This window comes from Cololabis saira, chromosome 11 (genome assembly GCF_033807715.1).
Source record: "Cololabis saira isolate AMF1-May2022 chromosome 11, fColSai1.1, whole genome shotgun sequence".
In the NCBI taxonomy this organism is placed as follows: Eukaryota; Metazoa; Chordata; class Actinopteri; order Beloniformes; family Belonidae; genus Cololabis; species Cololabis saira.
This window is the reverse complement of record NC_084597.1, coordinates 47,763,272-47,785,909: the sequence shown is the minus strand read 5'-3', so window position 1 is coordinate 47,785,909 and position 22,638 is coordinate 47,763,272. Positions and strand designations below refer to the sequence as shown.

General features: G+C 39.8%; 1 protein-coding gene across 2 annotated transcripts in view; it reads left to right on the top strand.

Annotated features, from left to right (window-relative positions):
- tpm2 (tropomyosin 2 (beta)) overlaps positions 1-22,638 on the top strand; it is a 49,011-nt gene that overhangs the window by 7,809 nt on the left and 18,564 nt on the right. For both annotated transcript variants that reach the window (XM_061734634.1, XM_061734633.1), the window contains exons 2-8: positions 641-766; positions 5,272-5,405; positions 10,431-10,548; positions 12,326-12,396; positions 15,090-15,165; positions 15,465-15,527; positions 22,269-22,338. In XM_061734634.1, the coding sequence (XP_061590618.1) occupies positions 641-766; positions 5,272-5,405; positions 10,431-10,548; positions 12,326-12,396; positions 15,090-15,165; positions 15,465-15,527; positions 22,269-22,338 (658 nt within the window). The remainder of the gene's footprint in view (positions 1-640; positions 767-5,271; positions 5,406-10,430; positions 10,549-12,325; positions 12,397-15,089; positions 15,166-15,464; positions 15,528-22,268; positions 22,339-22,638) is intronic.

Genomic DNA, 22,638 nt, shown 5'->3' with positions numbered 1-22,638 from the left:
AGGTTGGAAAAGGAGTAACCCAGGGCTCATATTCGGGTTTTTAAAAACCGGAATATGAGCAAATTCGGGTTATTCAAAGGGGGTATTGGTGTTTACATGGCCGTGCAAAACCGGGTTATTGCTAATATTCCGGCTTTAAAAGGGTTATTGACTGCATGTAAACGCAGTTTTAGATAGCATCCAACCGACACAGAAACATGCTTCAAAATCTCAAAGACACAAATAAAGACACGAGCAGACCTGCTGCAAGACGGTACAACTGGAGCGGAACCAGTACCGACCTCTGACCCGCCACCACAGCAGGAGCCTCATCTATCTCCACTGCCGTGTTTGGCTGGTTTTCCTTTCGCAAATGCAACTGTAAACTGATCATTTCTGGTAGAAAGATGATACATTTGAAGATGTGACCTTTTCGTTGTGACTTTGCTTTAATTCTTCTTTAATCCTGTTGGTTTGTGTGTGTGTGTGTGTGTGTGTGTGTGTGTGTGTGTGTGTGTGTGTGTGTGTGTGTGTGTGTGTGTGTGTGTGTGTGTGTGTGTGTGTGTGTGTGTGTGTGGATGGGTGTGTGTGTGTGTGTGTGTGTGTGTGTGTGTGTGTGTGTGTGTGTGTGGATGTGTGTGTGTGTGTGTGTGTCCTGTAGCTGGAGGAGGAGCTGCTGGGCCTGCAGAAGAAGCTCAAAGGAGTAGAAGATGAGCTGGATAAGTACTCAGAGTCTCTGAAGGATGCCCAGGAGAAACTGGAGCAGGCAGAGAAGAAGGCCACAGATGTAAGTGACAAAAATGTGGAGGACCAGCGATGACATTAAAGCTTTATTCAATATAAATGTTCCCACCAGGTTTACAAAGCAGCTCTAAATTCCTGCACAGTTGTGAGGTAATCCAGCATTAAACAACTCTCCTAAATCTGTCTTGTATCCAAAGTTAAAGGCTCCAGCATCCAGCTCTGACAGTAAAGGATGTGATTTAACTGGCTGTGTGGAACCAGACTGTACAGCTGCAGTCCCTGCAGAGGAAATTAACTCATGAGTACAAGTTTATACTTTTGCTTTGCAAAAAACAAACACCCCCCCCCCCAAAAAAAAAAAACAACAAAAAAACACATTTTCAGGAATTTGTTGCATAAGATGTTTGACTAAATAACAGTGAGTAATTTTAACTCAGAGAGACTAGTCCAGTCTGGGCACGGATGAACCATCAGACTGGGGCAGCTCATCAGTTTCTCTGGAGAAGAGTAAAACCGGAGTAAAATAAAGCAAAGCAAAAATAAAATAAAATAAAATAAAATAAAATAAAATAAAATAAAATAAAATAAAATAAAATAAAATAAAATAAAATAAAATAAAATAAAATAAAATAAAATAAAATAAAATAAAGGCAAGGCAAGGCAAGTTTATTTGTAGAACACAATTAAACACAATGTAATTCAAAGTGCTTTACATCAACATTAAAAGCGGCAAGACACAATTAAAACATAAATAACAAATAAAATCAAATAAAATGATAAGAAAAGAGGTAAAATAATAGAAAGCACAAGTTGTTAAAAAGTAAGGGCAGTAGAGTACAGCAGGTTCATCACATTCTTACAATGGCAAGAATGACATTACTATACGGTCAAAACATACAAACACCGGGTCAAATACAGTATTACAAAAGTAATCTGTAACAATATTCGTACGGTGAATTACACCAATTTGACAATTCTATGCCACACTGCCTGTTTCCAGGTCTTATTTCACGCAACTGACGAGAATTGCGTTTCTATACGGTCAAAACGTACAAAGACCAGGTCAAATACAGTATTAGAAAGTAATCTGACTGTGCCGATTCGACTTTTAAATATAGTGAAGTAAAAGTAAAAGTCCTGATTAAAAAAAAACGCAAGTACAAATCCTCAAAAAAAAAACTACTTAAGTAGTGTAACGAAGTACATCTACTTCGTTTACTATACACCTCTGCAAATATCTGGCGGAAGACCTAAGCCGTTGCCATGGAAACGGCGTCGCGGACGTGGAGCAGATGAAAAGATGGCGACTGTAACGTCCGTGGACGCGGTGAAGAGGAAGATCCAGCTGCTGCAGCGAGCCGCGCAGGACGCGGAGCAGCGGGCCGAGCTCCTGCAGGGCGACGCGGACGGGGAGAGGCAGGCCCGAGAGAGGGTAACACGAACCGACCAAACCCAACCGAAACCAGCGGCACCACCAGGCGCAGAGAGCTGGTGCGGCCGCGGGGCGTCACCATGGCAACGCGCGGGGCGTCACCATGGCAACGAAAATAAAACCCTTGAGAGCAAGGATTTAGCTTTAAGTGAGCAGATATGATGGACGATTCTGCTCCGGTATCCTTCAAAATTTGAAATCACGTGATCAGATCCTGGTTAAACAGTACAACAACATGCTTCTTGTTTTGTGGTCCACTTTGCTTTTTAGAGGTTGAAAAAAGGCTTTTTGATGTTAATGACTGCTCGTCTTCTTTCTGTCCTTGTTTCCCTGCAGAGACGTAAGTGTCATCTCAGTTTTAGGGGTGTTTATACACAGTATAAAATGCAAAAAAAAAACAGAATTGGATTTATTTGCAAATCTCACATACAATAATACAAATCTTGAGTTCTACATCAGAAGATTATCTAAGAAAAGTTGGCATGTGGACATCAAAAGGCTGTAAAAGTAGTTAATACTGAATAGACACACCTGTAATCGTCCTTATGTAACACCGAGTATGGCGGTGCCTCAAAACACTGTTGTCTGTCAATGTGTTGGAGAGAGAACAGGAGGAAGCAGAACGCTGATTTAGTCCTGTCCCTTCTTCACAATATCATATCATATATGCCATAAAAAAATGTCAAAATGAAAATAAAATAAAATAAGAAAAGAAAGAAAAGACAAAATAACAACAGAAAAATAAATAAATACAATGATCCATGACCAGCTATGAATGCAGGCAGTTACATTTGTATTGTATATGAACCATCCCACAAGGAACAGAATAACAATCAAAGAAATACATATGGAAGGCAAATTGAGTTCTTTAGAGGTCCCCAGTTTTATACTTGTCAAGAATTGCTTTCTTGTATGTGTTTTTAAACTGTATAAAGTTAGTGCTTCGTTTGATTTCTTCATCAAGACCATTCCACAAAGTTCCCCCACAGACTGACTAAGCTCATGCAGGACGTACACAAGGTTGTTTAAAATTTAGTTTCCCTCTTAGATTATATTGTCCTTCTTTATCTTGAAATATTTTTTGAATGTTTTCAGGCAGTGCATTATTTCTTGCTTTGAACATTATTATTGCTGTTCTAATTTTCACTAAGTCCATACATTTCAAAATCTGTAATTTAAAGACTAGAGGATTGGTGTGATAGAGATACCCAGCATGATGTCTTTTTGCTGCGACAGCCTGACAGCATTTCTAGTGTTTGGTTTGAGTGGATCTCCAGGCAGTAATACATTTGATGCTTGTTGAGTTGAGTTATGAAGATAGAAATAGAAATAGAAATAGAAATAGAAAGCCTTTATTATCATAGGCAGTAATGATAATAAGTAATACATTTGCAGTAATACATTTGATGCTTGTTGAGTTGAGTTATGAAGATAGAAATAGAAATAGAAATAGAATCATTATCATTATACTTCTACAATGAAATTAGGCAGCAGCTCCGTCAAAGTGCAAAACAAATGCAAACTGTAAACAACAAAAATGAACAAAAAAAGTAAACATAAATATATATATATACACTATAAGAAAAGAGTGAATGGGAGAATAAAAATGTACATGAATGGGTGGAGGAATATTGCACTTGGATGGGTGGAAGAATATTGCACTGAAAGGATGGAAGAGTATTGCACATAGATAGGTAAGGAATATTGGAACATTATGGACAGGAAATAGAAATATTGCACAGTGTGAGGTAGCTTATGAGTTCAGAAAGTTCACAGCTTTGGGGAAGAAGCTGTCCCTGAGTCTGTTGGTTCGGGATCGTAAGGACCTGAAGCGCCTCCCAGAGGGCAACAGGTCAAAGAAGTGGAAACCGGGGTGGGTGTTGTCCTTTACAATGTTCCTTGCCCTGTTGAGGCAGCGGGAGCTGTAGATGTCAGACAGGGATGGCAGAGAGGGCAGAGGGCAGCCGATGATCTTCCGTGCTGTGTTTGCCACCCTCTGCAGCCTCTTCCTGTCTGCTTCCGTGCAGCTGGAGTGCCACACTGTCACGGCGTGGGTCAGCAGGCTTTCTATGGTGGACCGGTAGAAGGCCACCAGCAGCTGCGTGTTCAAGTTCACCTTCCTGAGCACCCTCAGGAAGTGCAGCCGCTGCTGAGCCTTCTTCACCAGTGCAGTGGTGTTGACAGAACAGGAGAGGTCTGCAGTGATGTGGACGCCCAGGAACTTGAAGGACTGCACTTGCTCCACACATTCACCGTTGATGTGCAGGGGGACGGGGGCGGCTCGGTTCTGCCTGAAATCCAGGATGAGCTCCTTGGTTTTGGTGGTGTTCAGTGCCAGGTTGTTCAGTGCACACCACTCACCAAGTTTAAGGACCTCATCTCTGTAGGCCGCCTCGTCGATCCGTCGATCTGTTTGCCCGGTATGCAAACTGGTGTGAGTCCAGGGTGGGGGGGAGACAGGCTTTGATGTGCTTTAAAACCAGTTTCTCAAAGCACTTGGTGATGACTGGGGTGAGTGCTACAGGGCGGAAGTCGTTGAGAGCTGCAGTGGGTGATTTTTTGGGGATCGGGATGATTATGGCTGATTTCAGGCAGGGTGGGATAACAGCTGAAGATGATGTTCACGTCTCTCTAGTACTAGCTGAAATGTAATCCTTTGATTAAATGGTCACCTAAAAAAGAAAGTACACTCTTAGCCAATTGAAAGTTTTACAAGCCAAATGAGTAACTGCAGGCTTAGTTTTTATATACCAGGACACAGTGAATATAAAATGTGGTCATTACCAGGTTTTAAAATGATGTAAAAACAAGCCCAGATGAACAACAACGCATGACGTATTACATGATATAAATTAAACAGTTTGGTGATCTTGAAGGAGTATGACATTATTAGTCCTTTACAAACTTTTAATTTTGAGTCTCGTTTAATTTAATTGAAGTTTGCAGACATTTGTCTGTGCACAGTTCTCTTACGACAATCCCAGATCATCATCCCTCCACTACTGTGCTTGATAGTTGGTGTGAGGTTCTTGTATGTTTGTTTTTTTTTCACTTTATTTTGTGTAGAGGGACATTGTACATTGATACCCAGCGTGATGTGTTTTGTGTCCCTGCAGGCCGAGGCAGAAGTGGCTTCTCTGAACAGGCGTATCCAGCTGGTGGAGGAGGAGCTGGACCGGGCCCAGGAGAGGCTGGCCACCGCTCTGCAGAAGCTGGAGGAAGCTGAGAAAGCTGCAGACGAGAGCGAGAGGTGAACCCTGGCCGTCTGTTAAACCCAGCACGCCTCACTTTGTTTCACATTACCCTCCTTTTTTTTGATTGATTGAAATTCTTTATTCAGTCACATCACACTACAAACATTAAACACAAACATTATCGAAAAACGAGTGAGTGAAAAGGCAACAGGCAGAAGCAAAGTGCTTATATTAATGCCTGTCCTACATACAAACATACAAACAATAGCAAAACTAAACCAGAAAAGGAGGACCAATAAGGTTTACATTTATAGTAGTAGAGACATTTTTTTTATATATAAATATCAGAGAAGAACAGCAACAAACAAAAACAAATAAATATTAACCTTTGTAGCTTTCAAAGATTGTTCTACAAATCTTTTTTTTGTAAACTGAAAATGACCTGCACATTGGTAAATCTAGGTTAGCATCATTCCATAGTTTAACCCCCACAACAGTTAAACGTCTCCTTTTAGTCTCTTTTCTATACATGAATATACACAGATTCAGCCAGATATTTATACACACACAGATGTTTGATGATGGCAGTCCTTTCATAGGACATGGACATCAAAGGAGTTCTTTTAGGATACACGTGTATTTTAAGACACGTCTTCAATACATAAGGTCTTATTTGCATGACTCCGTTGGAAAAAACAAGAGATTAGTCAAGACATCAGGAAGAGAACTGTGACGATGTTGGTGAAAGATTATCCACAGTAAAACAGGTGATGTCTTAACATCAGCAGAAAGGCTTCTGCTCCCACACCACCTTTGAATAACTGCGTTTTTTCTTTGTTTATTTCGAACATATATAAAAAACAAGAAAAAAGATAAGAAAACAAATACAGGTTACATTCCACCACATAAAGAAAAAAAACAACATCAAAACACATATTTCAAGTTACATGTTCGAAAAGGAGTGGGAAGAAGTATAAACCTATTTAACCCCCCCCTTTCCACAACTAAATATAAATTATATGTCTGTATTTATTTTTTATACTATACACTAATTTGTATAAATATATATCATTTTTACAAAAATAACCTGTTTAATACCAATTCAATTCAATTCAATTTTTTTTTTTATTTATATAGCGTCTAATACAACAGAGTTGTCTCTAGACGCTTTACAGAGACCCATACCCAGAACATGACCCCCGAGCAGTTATTACATAAACAATGGCAGGTAAAAACTCCCCTAGTGGGAGAAAAACCTTAAGCCAAACAGTGGCAAGGAAAAACTCCCCTTTAGGAGGGAAGAAACCTTGAGCAGGACCAGGCTCATAAGGGGGGACCCTCCTGCCGAGGGCCAGACTGGTGGGTCAGGGACGGCAACAGCACAGCAGGCAGGTGGAAGCAGCAACGGGATGACCAGGGGTGGGGACCGCAGGCCAGCACACAGCTCCCGAAGCTCCGGCCCAATCAGCAAGTCCAAGGTTGGGGTGCAGGGTCAGGGAAAGACTTGTGCTCCGTAATGCAAGCTACAAGCCACCCACGACCACCTGCAGGACAAAAGAGAGAAAAGGGAGGAGAAGGGGGGGCCAGCAACGGGATGACCAGGGGTGGGGACCGCAGGCCAGCACGCAGCTCCCGAAGCTCCGGCCCAATCAGCAAGTCCCAGGTTGGGGTGCAGGGTCGGGGAAAGACTTGTGCTCCGTAATGCAAGCTACAAGCCACCCACGACTACCTGCAGGTTCCGGTGTCCGGCAAAGGATGCTGCAACATGGACAAAAGAGAGAAAAGGGAGGAGAAGGGGGGGCCAGCACAAGAAACTACAGGAGCGACTCTGACACACTAAAGTTTACACTACCTAGAGATTTACCAACACCAGCTAGAGGTTTACTAAACACTAACTATAGGCTTTACTAAACAGAAATGTTTTAAGTTTAGTTTTAAAGGTGGAGGTGGTGTCAGCCTCCTTAACCCAGATTGGAAGTTGGTTCCATAGTAGTGGTGCCTGATAGCAGAACGCCCGCCCTCCAAATCTACATTTAGATACTCTAGGAACTACGAGTAAACCTGCACTCTGAGAACGGAGAGCTCTGACAGGAACATAAGGCACTATCAGGTCTTGCAAATAATGCGGAGCTAAGCCGTTTTGGGCTTTATAAGCAAGTAATAAAATTTTAAATTGGATTCTGAATTTTACGGGTAACCAATGGAGCGACGCTAACACTGGAGAGACGTGGTCTCTCCTGCTAATTCCTGTCAGTACTCGTGCTGCTGCATTTTGGATCAGCTGGAGCCTATTCAGCAAATTACTTGGACATCCTGCTAACAACACATTACAGTAATCTAGTCTAGAAGATACAAACGCATGAACTAGTTTTTCTGCATCACTCTGCGAGAGGATTTTCCTAATCTTTGCAATATTACGGAGATGGAAAAAGGCTATTTTACAAACCTGATTGACATATGGTTTAAACGACAAATCCTGATCGAAAATAACACCAAGGTTTCTCACAGTTGCACTGGAAGCCATCGCAACACCATCTAATCCCTTCCTAAGATGCTCTGGACCAAGAATGATAACCTCTGTTTTATCTGAATTTAGAAGCAGGAAATTTCTGGACATCCAGTCCTTGATGTCCCTAAGACATGCCTGAAGTTTAACTAACGGTTCTGTTTCATCCGGCTTCATAGACAAATAGAGCTGCGTATCATCAGCATAACAATGAAAGTGTATGCCGTGATTCTGGATTATACTTCCCAACGGCTGCATGTATAAACTGAACAAGATTGGCCCTAGCACTGAACCCTGCGGAACACCATAACAGACCCTTGACTGTTCTGAAGAAACCTCATGTACATGAACAAACTGGAACCTGTCAGATAGATATGATTTAAACCAACATAGAGCTGTCCCTTTAATCCCAACAACATGCTCTAACCTGTGCAGTAAAATGCCAGATGTAAGCTCTATCATAAATATAATATAACTATGATATCAATATAATATAACTATGATATCAATATAATATAACTATGATATAAATATCATAGTTATGATATTTATGATATGGTCTAAGTATATAATCATACAAAGACAACATGACAGAATAGCAGAACACACACAGCTGCTGATCTTTAAACACAGTCTTCACTTTTATACCTCAAATAAACCATTTCTTTATATTACTTCTTAAATTGTTTTATGTTTGTACATTCTTTTAACTGATTTGAAGTTTAGGTTTCCCCTTAAATTCTAACCCCCTTCCCTCCCAATGAATCATTTCTGAATGTTATCCGGTACAGAATGGTTTTTTGCTTTAAACATTACTGGTGCAGATTGAAATGCCACTAGATCCATGAGTTTTAGTACTTTATAACATATATACATATATTATTACCTTATAACATGTTTCTATATTATTACATTATGATGTATTTATATTATGACATTATAATATGTGTATATATATACACATGTTATAATGTCATAATATAAATACATCATAATATAAACATGTTATAATGTAATATATATATATATATATATATATATATATATATATATATATATATATATATATATATATATATATATATATACATACATGTTATAAGGTAATAATATATGTATATATGTTATAATGTAAATATAAATATTACTAAGAATACTATAGAAATATTCATTTAATATAAATACCATGTCATAGCTATCTGTTTCTTGTTATTTTCATACAAAAGCACGTTTTTTAATGTTTATAATTATTCACAAGTATGCAGTGTCATAACTACATGTCTGACATTCATAACAAACCAAACTGTTTGAAAATCTGTTGAGAATTGAGCAAGTTAAGGTTGTTTAAACAGTACATGCTCCATTAAACACAATGTTATTCTGAGCGAGTCTCCTGTGGCAAGATGGCCGCCGGTGAACGACGTCGCTCTCCATTGGCAGCAGCGCGGACGAGTCATCTAGCCTTTATATATGTCTATGCTGTAAGGCCTCAGAAAACCATCATGGCAGTGCCGGGCTGGGGCTGCGTCGCTGCAGGAGGTGGATTTATTGAAACAGTGTCAGAAAGTTAAAGCTGTGGGTGTAGGTGGGTCTTCTGAGAGACAGTTCCTTATTTATTTATTTATTTATTTATTGTAGATCCCCATTAGTCACTGCCTCAGCAGCGACTATTCTTCCTGGGGTCAATTAAAAATTACAATGCAATAAAAAAAAAATACACAAAAAACCCATTAAAGAACAAATATAATATATATATTCACACATCTACCAAAGGAAAAAGAAAACCAGAACTGTTAAAATATAACAGACATAAAATACATACAAAAGTAAAAAAAAAAAAAAAAACATATATCAATATAGTAATGATAACCTCACTCAGCACACTAATTTGAAATTAAACCAAAAAGTATAAAGAAAATCAAACATTCATAACTCCCAACAGATTACAATTAACTGGCAAACACATTAGTCACATTCTACAACAACCTCTTTCTGCATTACAGCTCTTCTAAGTATTTTCTTCAAATCAACTCTATTGGAAATGGAAGCTAAATGTTTTAAAGTCTCTTCCAGTATGTGATTATTGCCCTGTACATCACAGTTTATTTGAAGGCATCAGTTTTAGGTTTAAAGGTGAAAACACGTCTCAAGGCTTGTCTAGTACCGTAGTTGTGACTATCACTAGAGGAACAGCTGAGAATAGACTCGTAGGTTTACGTGACATAGAAATGTTTTTCAAAAATATAATAATGCTACAAACTAGTCTCTCACCCACTCTCATCCATGACAATTGATTGTGTATTTTTTCCACGCTGTACCTAAAAGAGCAATAATCTTGCAGCTCTATTTTGGGTAAACTGGATTTTGTTTAGTTCTTGTTTAGATGCATTTGACCAGATTTGACCTTAGATCCTGCCTGAAACATCAAGGCTTCACAAGTCCTGGGCTTTCTTTTATGTGAAAAGACTTCAGGGATGTTGTCTCAACTTAGTGAGGCTCCTTCAATGCCATTTATGGATCTCTCACACATACGGTGTTCAACAAACTCATCACTTCTGTCCTGCTTGTCGTTCAGAGGAATGAAGGTCATAGAGAACAGAGCATCAAAAGATGAAGAGAAGATGGAGATCCAGGAGATGCAGCTGAAGGAGGCCAAACACATCGCTGAGGAGGCTGACCGCAAATATGAGGAGGTGGGGGAATTCACAAGAAAAACAGACTGAAAACTAAAACTGCACACGAGTTGTAATTAGGGGTTAAAGTGCAGTCTGTTTACAACGAGACCTTCAGCATGAAACCGTGGTTCAGTATCAACAACCATCAAATTTGACAGTCGTTACAACTTCTGAGCTGTTTTCTACGACGAAGTTGTTAAAACATGTAAAGTGATGGATTAAAGTGAGGACTGTCTATTCAGTCTGGCTCTGTCAAAGTAGATGAATGACGCCACCAAGCAGCCAGCTAGTGCGCTTCAGACACATTCAGTCACTTCAATGAAGCAGCACATTTGGCTACTATGAAATCAGAACCGATTATGAATGAATAAAGTTTATTCAATCATGACAACACAAAAAACAACACAACACCAATAAACATTGTGCACAGCATTGACATTTCACACAAAACCAATCATGTGTTGAACAATGACTGAAAAGACAGAAAAGCAAAGAAACATTTACAGATAGTCAATCGCACTTATAAGCTTCAAAAATAGCTTTACAAACCATTTTCTTAAAAACCAAAAGAGAATGACATGTTTTTAAATGTATGTTGGCATCATTCCAGAATTTAACTCCAGTAACGGAGACACGTCTCCTTTTCATACCTTTTTTAGCTTTTTGTACAGTAAAATTGCAGACACCTCTAAGATTAGTCTCCTGGATTGAAAAGAACCTCGAGATTTGTATTGAGTCAGGGAGCATTTTTGATTTTGCTCTGAACATAATTTGCATGATTTTATAATAAAACACATCATACAATTTCATAACATGAGAATTTAGAAAAAGTGGCTCTGTGTGAGCTGTGTTATTGTTATTACTATCATTTTTCTGACTGACCTGAAATGAAATGACATGACACAGGTGTGTACATTATGTCTCACTGGGTCGCACACCTTCCCGTTTTCATCATTTTCAGAAAGGCAAACATTTTCATTTTCATTAGATGAGCAAAGCGCTACAGCAGCTGCTAGGCACAACTCCAACTTGTAGAATCTATTTATTAAATATGACTTAAAAACAGTCTACTGCTGTTTAATCCCAAATTCTGCACTGAGATCAGAGGTGTATAAAGTACTTGAAAAAAGTAACTAAGTAAAAGTAGAAATACCATAACATAAAAAGACTTTGGTGAAAGTTAAAGTCACCCATAAGAAAATCACTTGAGTAAAAGTCTTAAAGTAGCTCACATTAAATGTACTTAAGTATCAAAAGTATCTTGTGAAAAAATTTACTCAAGTTTCAAAAGTAAAACTACAAGTATTTTATAGTACGCATGAGAAGAAGCAACACAACCAAAAATTATCCTTCCCTTGTTTTTTTTATTTCACTTTCACGTGAATGAAATGTGGTATAGAATACAACACCAAAAAATAAACTGTCTTTCTTGCAAAATATAATTCTTTGATTATTTTAATTTGTCACGAGTAACAAGGTGGCAAATGTCAATGTAACGAGGTAAAAGTATATTCTTTAACTTTTAAATGTATTGAAGTAAAAGTAAAAGTCCTGATTAAAAAAAAAAGTACAGATCCTCAAAAAAACTACCGTACCTAAGTAGTGTAATGAAGTTACTTCGTTACTATTCACCTCTGGCTGAGATCAGCACAGATACAAGCCCACTATCATGGGGCTTTCATCACACCAGAGTCTACGATGCCGTCCTGACTAAAACTCTTCAGGCATCACAGAATTTGTCTTCTTAAACAAAGTTATAAAGCTGTTACTGAAGTCCGTGTGTGGATGTCTGCAGGTTGCACGCAAGCTGGTAATTCTGGAGGGAGATCTGGAGCGCTCAGAGGAGCGGGCCGAGGTGGCTGAGGCGTAAGTACAAACCTGCAGCATTAAAACTCACACCAGCATGTCCTGTATGCTGCTGTCATGGTAACATGATTCTGCTGGCTGCTGCGACAGCCTGACAGCATTTCTAGTGTTTGGTTTGAGTGGATCTCCAGGCAGTAATACATTTGATGCTTGTTGCGTTGAAATGTAATCCTTTGATTAAATGGTCACCTAAAAAAGAAAGTACACTCTTAGCCAAGTTGTGAAAGTGATAGTTTTACAAGCCAAATTTTTTTTATACCAGGACACAGTGAATATAAAATGTGGTCATTACCAGGTTTTAAAATGATGTAAAAACAAGCCCAGATGAACAACAACGCATGACGTATTACATGATATAAACTAAACACCCACCATTAAACAGTTTGGTGATCTTGAAGGAGTATTCTCCTGTATGACATTATCAGTCCTTTACAAACTTTTAATTTTGAGTCTTGTTTGATTTAATTGAAGTTTGCAGACATTTGTCTGTGCACAGTTCTCTTACGACAATCCCAGATCATCATCCCTCCACTACTGTGCTTGATAGTTGGTGTGAGGTTCTTGTATGTTTGTTTTTTTTCACTTTATTTTATGTAGAGGGACATTGTACATTGATAAAGATTTTATAATGTAAATATACCCACTTGTAGCCAAAAGGCTAATTTGCATTAGCAGTCCACGTATGTGGTTCTGCATTGTGACCACACCACACCAGTTTGGTCTGACCCAGATATTTTCCAGAGGACATTATTCTATAGGTGTTGTGGTTTGATCAGGTGCTGCCATGTTGTTTTTAGACAGAAAATGCTTCGTGGGAGGATTGACCAATGCGTTGAATGTTTTCAACGTGTGAATAACTTTCTCACTGCAGACTGTTGAACTCCAAATAGTTTGAAAGTGTCCCTATACGCCTCCCCAGAATGATGAGCAGAAACCGTTACTTGTCAAAAATCCTTATTGATGTCTTTCTTCCTCTGCATTGTGTTGACAAACCTCTGCATGCTCCAGACGGGCAAACTGAAATCTCTTTGTCAATCTGAGATTGTATTTGCCTCATTCTAAGACCTGGTAAAATCCAGATGGTTATTGTTTCATGTCCTGGACCTACTGTAGGAAAGTCCTATATTGCAGTATCCGACACAAACATTTAGTGTTTCTGCTCTTCACATGACTTGAATGTTTAGTTGGCTAATGAGAGTTATATATTTTGTTTGTATGAATGAATGTTAAATAAATGTCCTCACTGCAGCAAAGTATTCCTGCTCGCATGCATCATGCAGCCACGTGTATGTTACAGCTGTAGCTTTTAACAAATGCACTTTGCTCTGTTTTTATGTAATCCACTGATGACGCTTGAATGCACCACCATTGCCTGTTTGCTGGGGTTTTCTTTTGCCCACTCACTCCCGACTCCCCTTAACCCACGCTCTTCCCACCCCCAACACCTTGGACTAACCGCTTCAGCCAAGTGAGGGAGCTTGAGGAGGAGCTCAGACTAATGGACCAGAATCTGAAGCTGATGATGTTCGGTGAAGAAGAGGTACTTGATGCACAAGCAGCACAGATTGTAACCTGCTACTTTCTTCTGACCTGCGGTCTCTTAACCTCTGCATGAACTATCAGATTGTCTTTGCCATCTTTCAAGCAGCACCTGATAATTGGGCCTGTTGATAGTCTCGTTGTGAAAAACATTTGTGTCTTCATGAAGAGATAAAAACCAACAAAGACATATATTTGTAAAAAATAAAGCAAATTCCCTCCATCATTTAACTTCCCGTTACCCAGAACTGGGTCGCGGGGGCAGCAGCCTAAGAGATGCCCAGCAACCTCCTCCGACTGGTTATTCATTATTATTATTATTATTATTATTATTATTATTATTATTATTATTATTATTGTTATTGTTATTGTTATTGTTATTATTATTATTATTATTATTATTACTATTATTATTAATAACATAAATGACATATTACTCAGTTCCATATAAATAAAATTGGTGACGAGATCAGATGAATCTGGAATAGCAAGTTAATCAATAACCATCTTATTATTAAAAACAGCGATTAAGTAGTGTAACGAAGTACATCTACTTTGTTACTATACACTTCTGCTTAAATCTCTTGTAGTCTTGCCTCAGATTGTGCAGCTGGGCAGTTGGAGGAGTCTGATCTTTTTCAGGTTGTCAGCCGTCTGCAGAGCCTCAATCATCAAACTCTCTATTTTGCATTTTTAGAGAGCTAAATATACATAAATGTGCTATTAGTGCCTCACACGTACAAATACTCATTTTTGATTGGTTTCATTCTGCTTTAAAAAACAGGGACTTTCTAAGAAACAAGTTAATCCAGCGTATGTGTGAAATTATTTTAAAGAGTCGTCCTGAGTAGGTTGGAGAAAGTACTAAGTGTTTTAGAAACAATTTGTTGGTTTCTTTCTTTTCATGGAATTTACTGAAAAACTACAAAAAGAAAAAGGAAGAAGAAACTTTTGGTTCATAATTCATCCGTCATCAGTCCTGATCAGTTTCATGACGACTTCTAAACTCCCCCCGGCTGTCAGCTGGATGATGCTACTGGTACCAGTCCAACTCTCGCTAAAACGCTTCAACAACGTTTGCAGTCAGGGAAGGGGTCCAAATCCAAATCACTCCCTTTTCTTCTTTTGCTTTCCTTCTTTCTTACACTCCTCAGTAAATCAGGTGACCTTGAAGAGGAATTGAAAAATGTCACCAACAACCTGAAGTCTCTGGAAGCTCAGGCGGACAAGGTGAGAGTGGGGAGGGTTTCAGCGCCTGCGCTGGCCTGTCGACTGTCGTCTGTCCACTGCTGAGTCGTCATCCTTTCAAAATACAAAACTGTACACATCCTCTCTGTTTTCATGAAGATGTAGAAGCGAAGTCAAAAATGTTCACATTTCATTTAACTGCTTGTTTTAGTGCAGAAACAGAGGATAATCCTAATAGTCTTTTTTAAAAACATATTGAAACATCCTTTTTCCTTTAGAACCACTTATAAATTAAGCCTTCCTGCTAAATAGTACTTTAATAAACTTTGTTTTGATTTCAGTACTCACTAAAGGAGGACAAGTTTGAAGAGGAAATCAAAGTTCTCACTGAAAAACTGAAGGAGGTGAGATTTTTTAAGACCTTCCCTTTTGAAGGTGTTTCTGGTTGTGATGTCTGTTTCATCATGACGATAGGATGGCAGACAGAATACAATTGTTTGCAAGTCTTTCTGAAACCTTATAACTGAAAGTCATACAAAGAAGGCCAATAATGTGTTGATCACGTGTTGACAGTCAGCAGGTGAGCGATGTGACAGGTTACAGACGTTATAAATGTGAGGGCATCACTGATTTCAGCAAGACAATCCCAAACCTTATTCAGCACTTTCCAATGCAGGAGTCTGCAGTCAGTCTGGCCAACACAGTCTCACTCCGCAGGCGTCGCTTTTCGACGAACGGTCACGAACCATTGGCGACATCTACTGACGCAAAAGGTACCTACATGCGTCTCTTTCAGACGCAAGTAGGCTCCAATTTACAATTGACTCCGTCTGCGGCTATATCTGACGCTCAGAGCAGCTGATCACCGCGTCCTCATTCCTCTTTTAAAATGCAAATACTTCAATTTAAAAGTGTGGTTTGATGACATTTCAAGCGAGAAATATGCATTTTTTATCCCACAATCTCTGTTCAGTGAGTATCATGCATGGTTTATCAGTTATTAAGAAGCATTTTTCCACTTTGACCAGAGTGAAATGCGGATGGAATTGGTCACCAACAAACGACAGCAGCCTTTTTGAAAAATATATTTTTAGTTTAATGCATTGCATGCATGCGTTTATAATTCCCATATATTCTGTGGCTGTAGCCTACTAGTTGTCTGACATTTTTGGGAGATGTATATATATTTTAAAAACTTAAATAGGGGACTAGTAGCCGTCGTCTCGCTTTATATCCTCCCCCCACCTTTCCGCTACCCCCGATGCGTCCAACAAGGACGCTTACGCTGCGGCACTACTGGACGCCCAGGGCAAGTAATCACCAAATCACCATGACAACCAAAGACTACACTCCCGACTCCTCTCACATAAAAACGTACCCTGCCTACTTGTTCCAAAGTACAAAAACGTAGAGGGATTACAATAATAGCCCTTGAATTGTATAAATACATTTTTCTGACTATTCCTTTTGCGACCAAGTCACGGACTTTCAAGATTCTGGAACCCCCTCTGGGAATTCCCTCTACGTCATAGTGACGAGGGGGATCCCGGACACGTGACAGATTCGTGGGCCGTTGACTGGTATCAGCCCATGGAATGAGGCGTCATTTAGTCCCATAAGTAGGCTAGTGGGGGGCTATTAACCTGCTAGTAATTACCGGCCATTTGATTCAGTTATGGATAACTGAAACAAATTGTTTGAGTAGCCCAGTAATGATTTGTACGCTTGGTAAGTCTCAGCCAATCACGGGGCTGGTTGTTAGTAGGTAGGGACCCGGATGTGGTTAATGGTAATCCTCAGCTACCATTGCTACGGCAACGACGCCAGTCCGCTTTGCTTGACAAAATCGTTTTAACTATTTATTCCAAAATTAAACAGAATGTGAATGTGAGCAAGCGTTAATTAAAAGTGATTGATAATTAAATCGGTGTCTAAAGACATCAACCTTTAGTTTCAGCTAAGCCACTGAGAGCATCATGCCAGCCAATCAGAATCCTGGAAAAACATCAACAAATGACACGTGTAACTTCCAGTTAAGGCTGAATTATGGTCCCGCGTTACACCAACGCAGAGCCTACGGCGTAGGGTACGCGGCGACGCACACCGTATGGCGCGCATCGCTGCGTACCCTACGCCGTAGGCTCTGCGTCGATTTAACGCGGGACCATAATTCAGGCTTTACTTCCAAGACGGAACGAGTCTTTCGTTTGGAGTGACAGAGAAGTGGAGTTACTTTTAAGTGTGACTTTAGAATATTAAATGTATTATTATTATTATTATTATTATTATTATTATTATTATTATTATTATTTATATATAACTATTTTAACATTTCTAAACACAAAAACACGAAAGTGTCCTTGATAATTCAATAATACAATAGGTTCATGTTAAGGACATCCGTTTAAATTAGTTCTCCTTCGATTATGACATGTTATTAATGCTCAGTAGGCACAGGAGGTGTGTTATGTATTGTTATGAGGCCTATTTTTAATTAAATTCAATTCAATTTTATTTGTATAGCGTCTAATACAACAGATGTTGTCTCTAGACGCTTTCCTGAAGGTCAGTGGTTCGAACCCTAGTTCCGCCTGTGTCCACCATAGTGTCCTTGGGCAAGACACTGAATCCCCCGGTTGCTCCCGGTTGTCAGGCCAGCGCCGTTGTCTATGGCAGCTCCGCCGACGACCGGTGTGTGAATGTGTGCGTGTGCGGGTGAATGTTTGCAGTGTAAAGCGCTTTGGGGCTGTAGGAGTACAGCTGGAAAGCGCTATATAAGTGTAAGCCATTTACCATTTACCATTTACCAGAAGGTTCACAGAGTTGAGACTTGGCAAGCCCAATCTAGGCCCCATATGAAGGCCACAGATCAAGTTTTACTTGGTTTGGTCAAATATTGTGGCAACGGTGTCCGTTCGAATGTTGGAAAAGGTGACGTTTCAAAGCCCCGCCCATCGAAAAGTACAGGTCTGATCTGCACCACTAACGTCTGTCTGATCAGGGGATGCCCCCAAACAACATATAAAAATTTCAGACTCCTAGCTAAAGGCGTTAGTGAACTATGCAAAAAAAGACACAAAATAGGCCCTGTTCCATTAGTCAGGAGGCTCTCAGAGCTAGAGGTTTCTACACCCTCCTAACCAGCCAGAACGTTTTGGAGGAAACACTGTTGCAGAAGTCATAGAAATCTGAATTTTTTATATGTTGTTTGGGGGCATCCCCTGATCAGACAGACGTTAGTTTGTCTGAAAAGTTTCGTGTTTTTGTGTTTAGAAATGTTAAAATAGTTATATATAAATAATAATAATAATAATAATAATAATAATAATAATAATAATAATAATAATAATAATAATAATAATAATACATTTAATATTCTAAAGTCACACTTAAAAGTAACTCCACTTCTCTGTCACTCCAAACGAAAGACTTGTTCCGTCTTGGAAGTAAAGCCTGAATTATGGTCCCGCGTTAAATCGACGCAGAGCCTACGGCGTAGGGTACGCAGCGATGCGCGCCATACGGTGTGCGTCGCCGCGTACCCTACGCCGTAGGGTCTGCGTTGGTGTAACGCGGGACCATAATTCAGCCTTAACTGGAAGTTACACGTGTCATTTGTTGATGTTTTTCCAGGATTCTGATTGGCTGGCATGATGCTCTCAGTGGCTTAGCTGAAACTAAAGGTTGATGTCTTTAGACACCGATTTAATTATCAATCACTTTTAATTAACGCTTGCTCACATTCACATTCTGTTTAATTTTGGAATAAATAGTTAAAACGATTTTGTCAAGCAAAGCGGACTGGCGTCGTTGCCGTAGCAATGGTAGCTGAGGATTACCATTAACCACATCCGGATCCCTACCTACTAACAACCAGCCCCGTGATTGGCTGAGACTTACCAAGCGTACAAATCATTACTGGGCTACTCAAACAATTTGTTTCAGTTATCCATAACTGAATCAAATGGCCGGTAATTACTAGCAGGTTAATAGCCCCCCACTAGCCTACTTATGGGACTAAATGACGCCTCATTCCATGGGCTGATACCAGTCAACGGCCCACGAATCTGTCACGTGTCCAGGATCCCCCTCGTCACTATGACGTAGAGGGAATTCCCAGAGGGGGTTCCAGAATCTTGAAAGTCCGTGACTTGGTCGCAAAAGGAATAGTCAGAAAAATGTATTTATACAATTCAAGGGCTATTATTGTAATCCCTCTACGTTTTTGTACTTTGGAACAAGTAGGCAGGGTACGTTTTTATGTGAGAGGAGTCGGGAGTGTAGTCTTTGGTTGTCATGGTGATTTGGTGATTACTTGCCCTGGGCGTCAAGTAGTGCCGCAGCGTAAGCGTCCTTGTTGGACGCATCGGGGGTAGCGGAAAGGTGGGGGGAGGATATAAAGCGAGACGACGGCTACTAGTCCCCTATTTAAGTTTTTAAAATATATATACATCTCCCAAAAATGTCAGACAACTAGTAGGCTACAGCCACAGAATATATGGGAATTATAAACGCATGCATGCAATGCATTAAACTAAAAATATATTTTTCTTTTTTTTTTTTTTTTTTTTTTTTTTTTTTTACCTTGTCTGCACACATATTATTGATTGATACCATGACGGTAGAAACCAAAAGTGTATATATGTGCATTATTACTATATTTAATATATATACATATATATACGCACACAAATGCGTACACATACATAAATATACACATACAAACCCAGTGTTTTTTTTTTTTTTTTTTTGGGGGGGGGGGGGGGTGACGACATCCACTGCCAATCCAGGAAGCAGGAACACACGGAGACACACGTCAAGCACTGGAAATCTGCAACAAAAAAAAAAAAACACAAACAAAGCACGAAACCGGCACGGAGCCAACCAAAACAATAACAGCAATCGACCTAAATCTTGAGATCTGATCGCAGTCTGAGCTAAGCTATCGCTACCGCTACCTAAACCCAAAAACTAGAGAGCCAGCATGCAGGTGAACAAGCCAGTGTGTATGTCTGTGTGTGTGTGTGTGTATGTATATGATCATGTGTGTGTGTGTGTGTGTGTATATGCATGTGACTAAGTGACTGTGTGTGTGTGTGTGTGTGTGTGTGTGTGTGTGTGTGTGTGTGTGTGTAATAAACCAAACAAAGCTCCACCTGAAGTGTATCTATAGAGGGGGAGGGGGGGAGCAACCCCGCCACCCGCGAGACCAGAGGCCGACACGGAAGAGCCCGGAACCCAGGCCACCGGCAACCCCACAGAGGGGAGAAGTAGGAGGGAGGCAACCCACCGCCTGCGAGGCCCCCCCCCCCCCCGGCGGCGGCCGAGGGGGCCCGCGGGCGGGGCCCCCACGGCGCGGGAAGAAGTAGCCAGGGACCCCGCGGCGGCGGACCGCGACCCAGGCGAACCCCGGCCACCCGGTCCGGGCCGGACACGCGGCCAGGAGGCCCTCACCCTTCAGGCCAACGACCCCCACCCAGCAGGGGGCCAGCCTGCCCGGAGAGACAAAAATATATTTTTCAAAAAGGCTGCTATCGTTTGTTGGTGACCAATTCCATCCGCATTTCACTCTGGTCAAAGTGGAAAAATGCTTCTTAATAACTGATAAACAATGCATGATACTCACTGAACAGAGATTGTGGGATAAAAAATGCATATTTCTCGCTTGAAATGTATGGAGGATTTTTTGTGCCAAAATTAAATAAATAAATACATCATTAATTAATTAAAATGGGAATGAAATATATCATTAATTAATTAAATGTGTCATTAATTAATTAAAATTAGAATGAAATATGTCATTAATTAATTAAAATACAATTCATTTTAAGTAAAAATATATATTTTATTTCAGCATTTAATTAATTAATGACACATTTAATTAATGATTTCGTGTTGCGTGTGAATCATGAAATGTAAAACTGCATTTAATTAATTAATGACACATTTAATTAATTATTTTGTGTTGCTGAATCATGAAATGTAAATGTAAAACTGTCAGTTTCACTCGTCAAACTCAGCCAAACACCTCAAGTACCCCAAGCACATCAAGTCAAGATGGGAAAGTGCAGAAATAACTCCAACAACTTCGAGCAGTTCCTCTGCTTTACACGCTACATGCTCGGGGTCAGCAGATCCTGCTTCCACATACTCTGCAAGGTCGAAGATATCGCTCACCAACTCTCTACAAAGTTCACGAAAATCCTCCAAACTCACAGATGTTTAGAAAGTCCAAAGCAGTGGATTCCACTAGATTCGCGTTAGCCCCGCCCACTGAGTTTGACGAGTGAAACTGACAGTTTTACATTTACATTTCATGATTCAGCAACACGAAATCATTAATTAAATGTGTCATTAATTAAATGCAGTTTTACATTTCATGATTCACACGCAACACGAAATCATGTCATTAATTAATTAAATGCTGAAATAATAAATATATATTTTTACTTAAAATGAATTGTATTTTAATTAATTCATGACATATTTAATTCTAATTTTAATTAATTAATGACACATTTAATTAATTAATGATATATTTCATTCCCATTTTAATTAATTAATGATGTATTTATTTATTTAATTTTGGCACAAAAAATCCTCCATAGAAATGTCATCAAACCACACTTTTAAATTGAAGTTCTGCTCTGAGCGTCACATATAGCCGCAGACGGGATTACATTGGAGATGTCATACAATTTGGTGTATTCTATTTGCGTCTGAAAGTTTCTCGCTAGAAATGTCATCAAACCACACTTTTAAATTGAAGTATTTGCATTTTAAAAGAGGAATGAGGACGCGGCGCTCAGGCGTGAGATATAGCCGCAGACGGGATTACATTGGAGTCAATTGGAGCCTACTTGCGTCTGAAAGAGACGCATGTGGGTACCTTTTGCGTCAGTAGATGTCGCCAATGGTTCGTGACCGTTCGTCGAAAAGCGACGCCTGCGGAGTGAGACTGTGTTGGTCTGGCTGTGTTGCAGCTGAAGCCCTTTTTCAGAGTTTTGCATCACAGATAAAACGTGTATTGTCTGCTTCAACATATTTTTTGTCCTTTTTTTTGTGTCCAACTTTGATTAAGTTAGATTTTTTTTCCTGTTTGAACTGTTGTACTATGTTGCTTTCTATGTGCTATGTTGTTCCAGGCTGAGACCCGTGCAGAATTTGCAGAAAGGTCAGTAGCCAAGCTGGAGAAGACCATCGACGATCTGGAAGGTACGTTACTGAACATTGACCTACAACTACAACTCACTCTTGAAAACACATCAGTGGCAGAATTACACCGACACCTCTGGGTTTAACGTTTTTAACCGCAATTAGCAGAACATGCCAGCAGAGTCTCAGTCGGATCTCAAGAACAGGACAGGAAGTTCCAAGCAAATGTCTGAATGCTGAAACCGATGGAAAGATGCAACAAATCTTCATTAAAATGACCAGCATAGTTAGAAGCTCTTTCCAGATGTCTGAATTGAGAGTTGTGGTGCCTTTAGGATGAACCTATGGGATTGAGGTTTG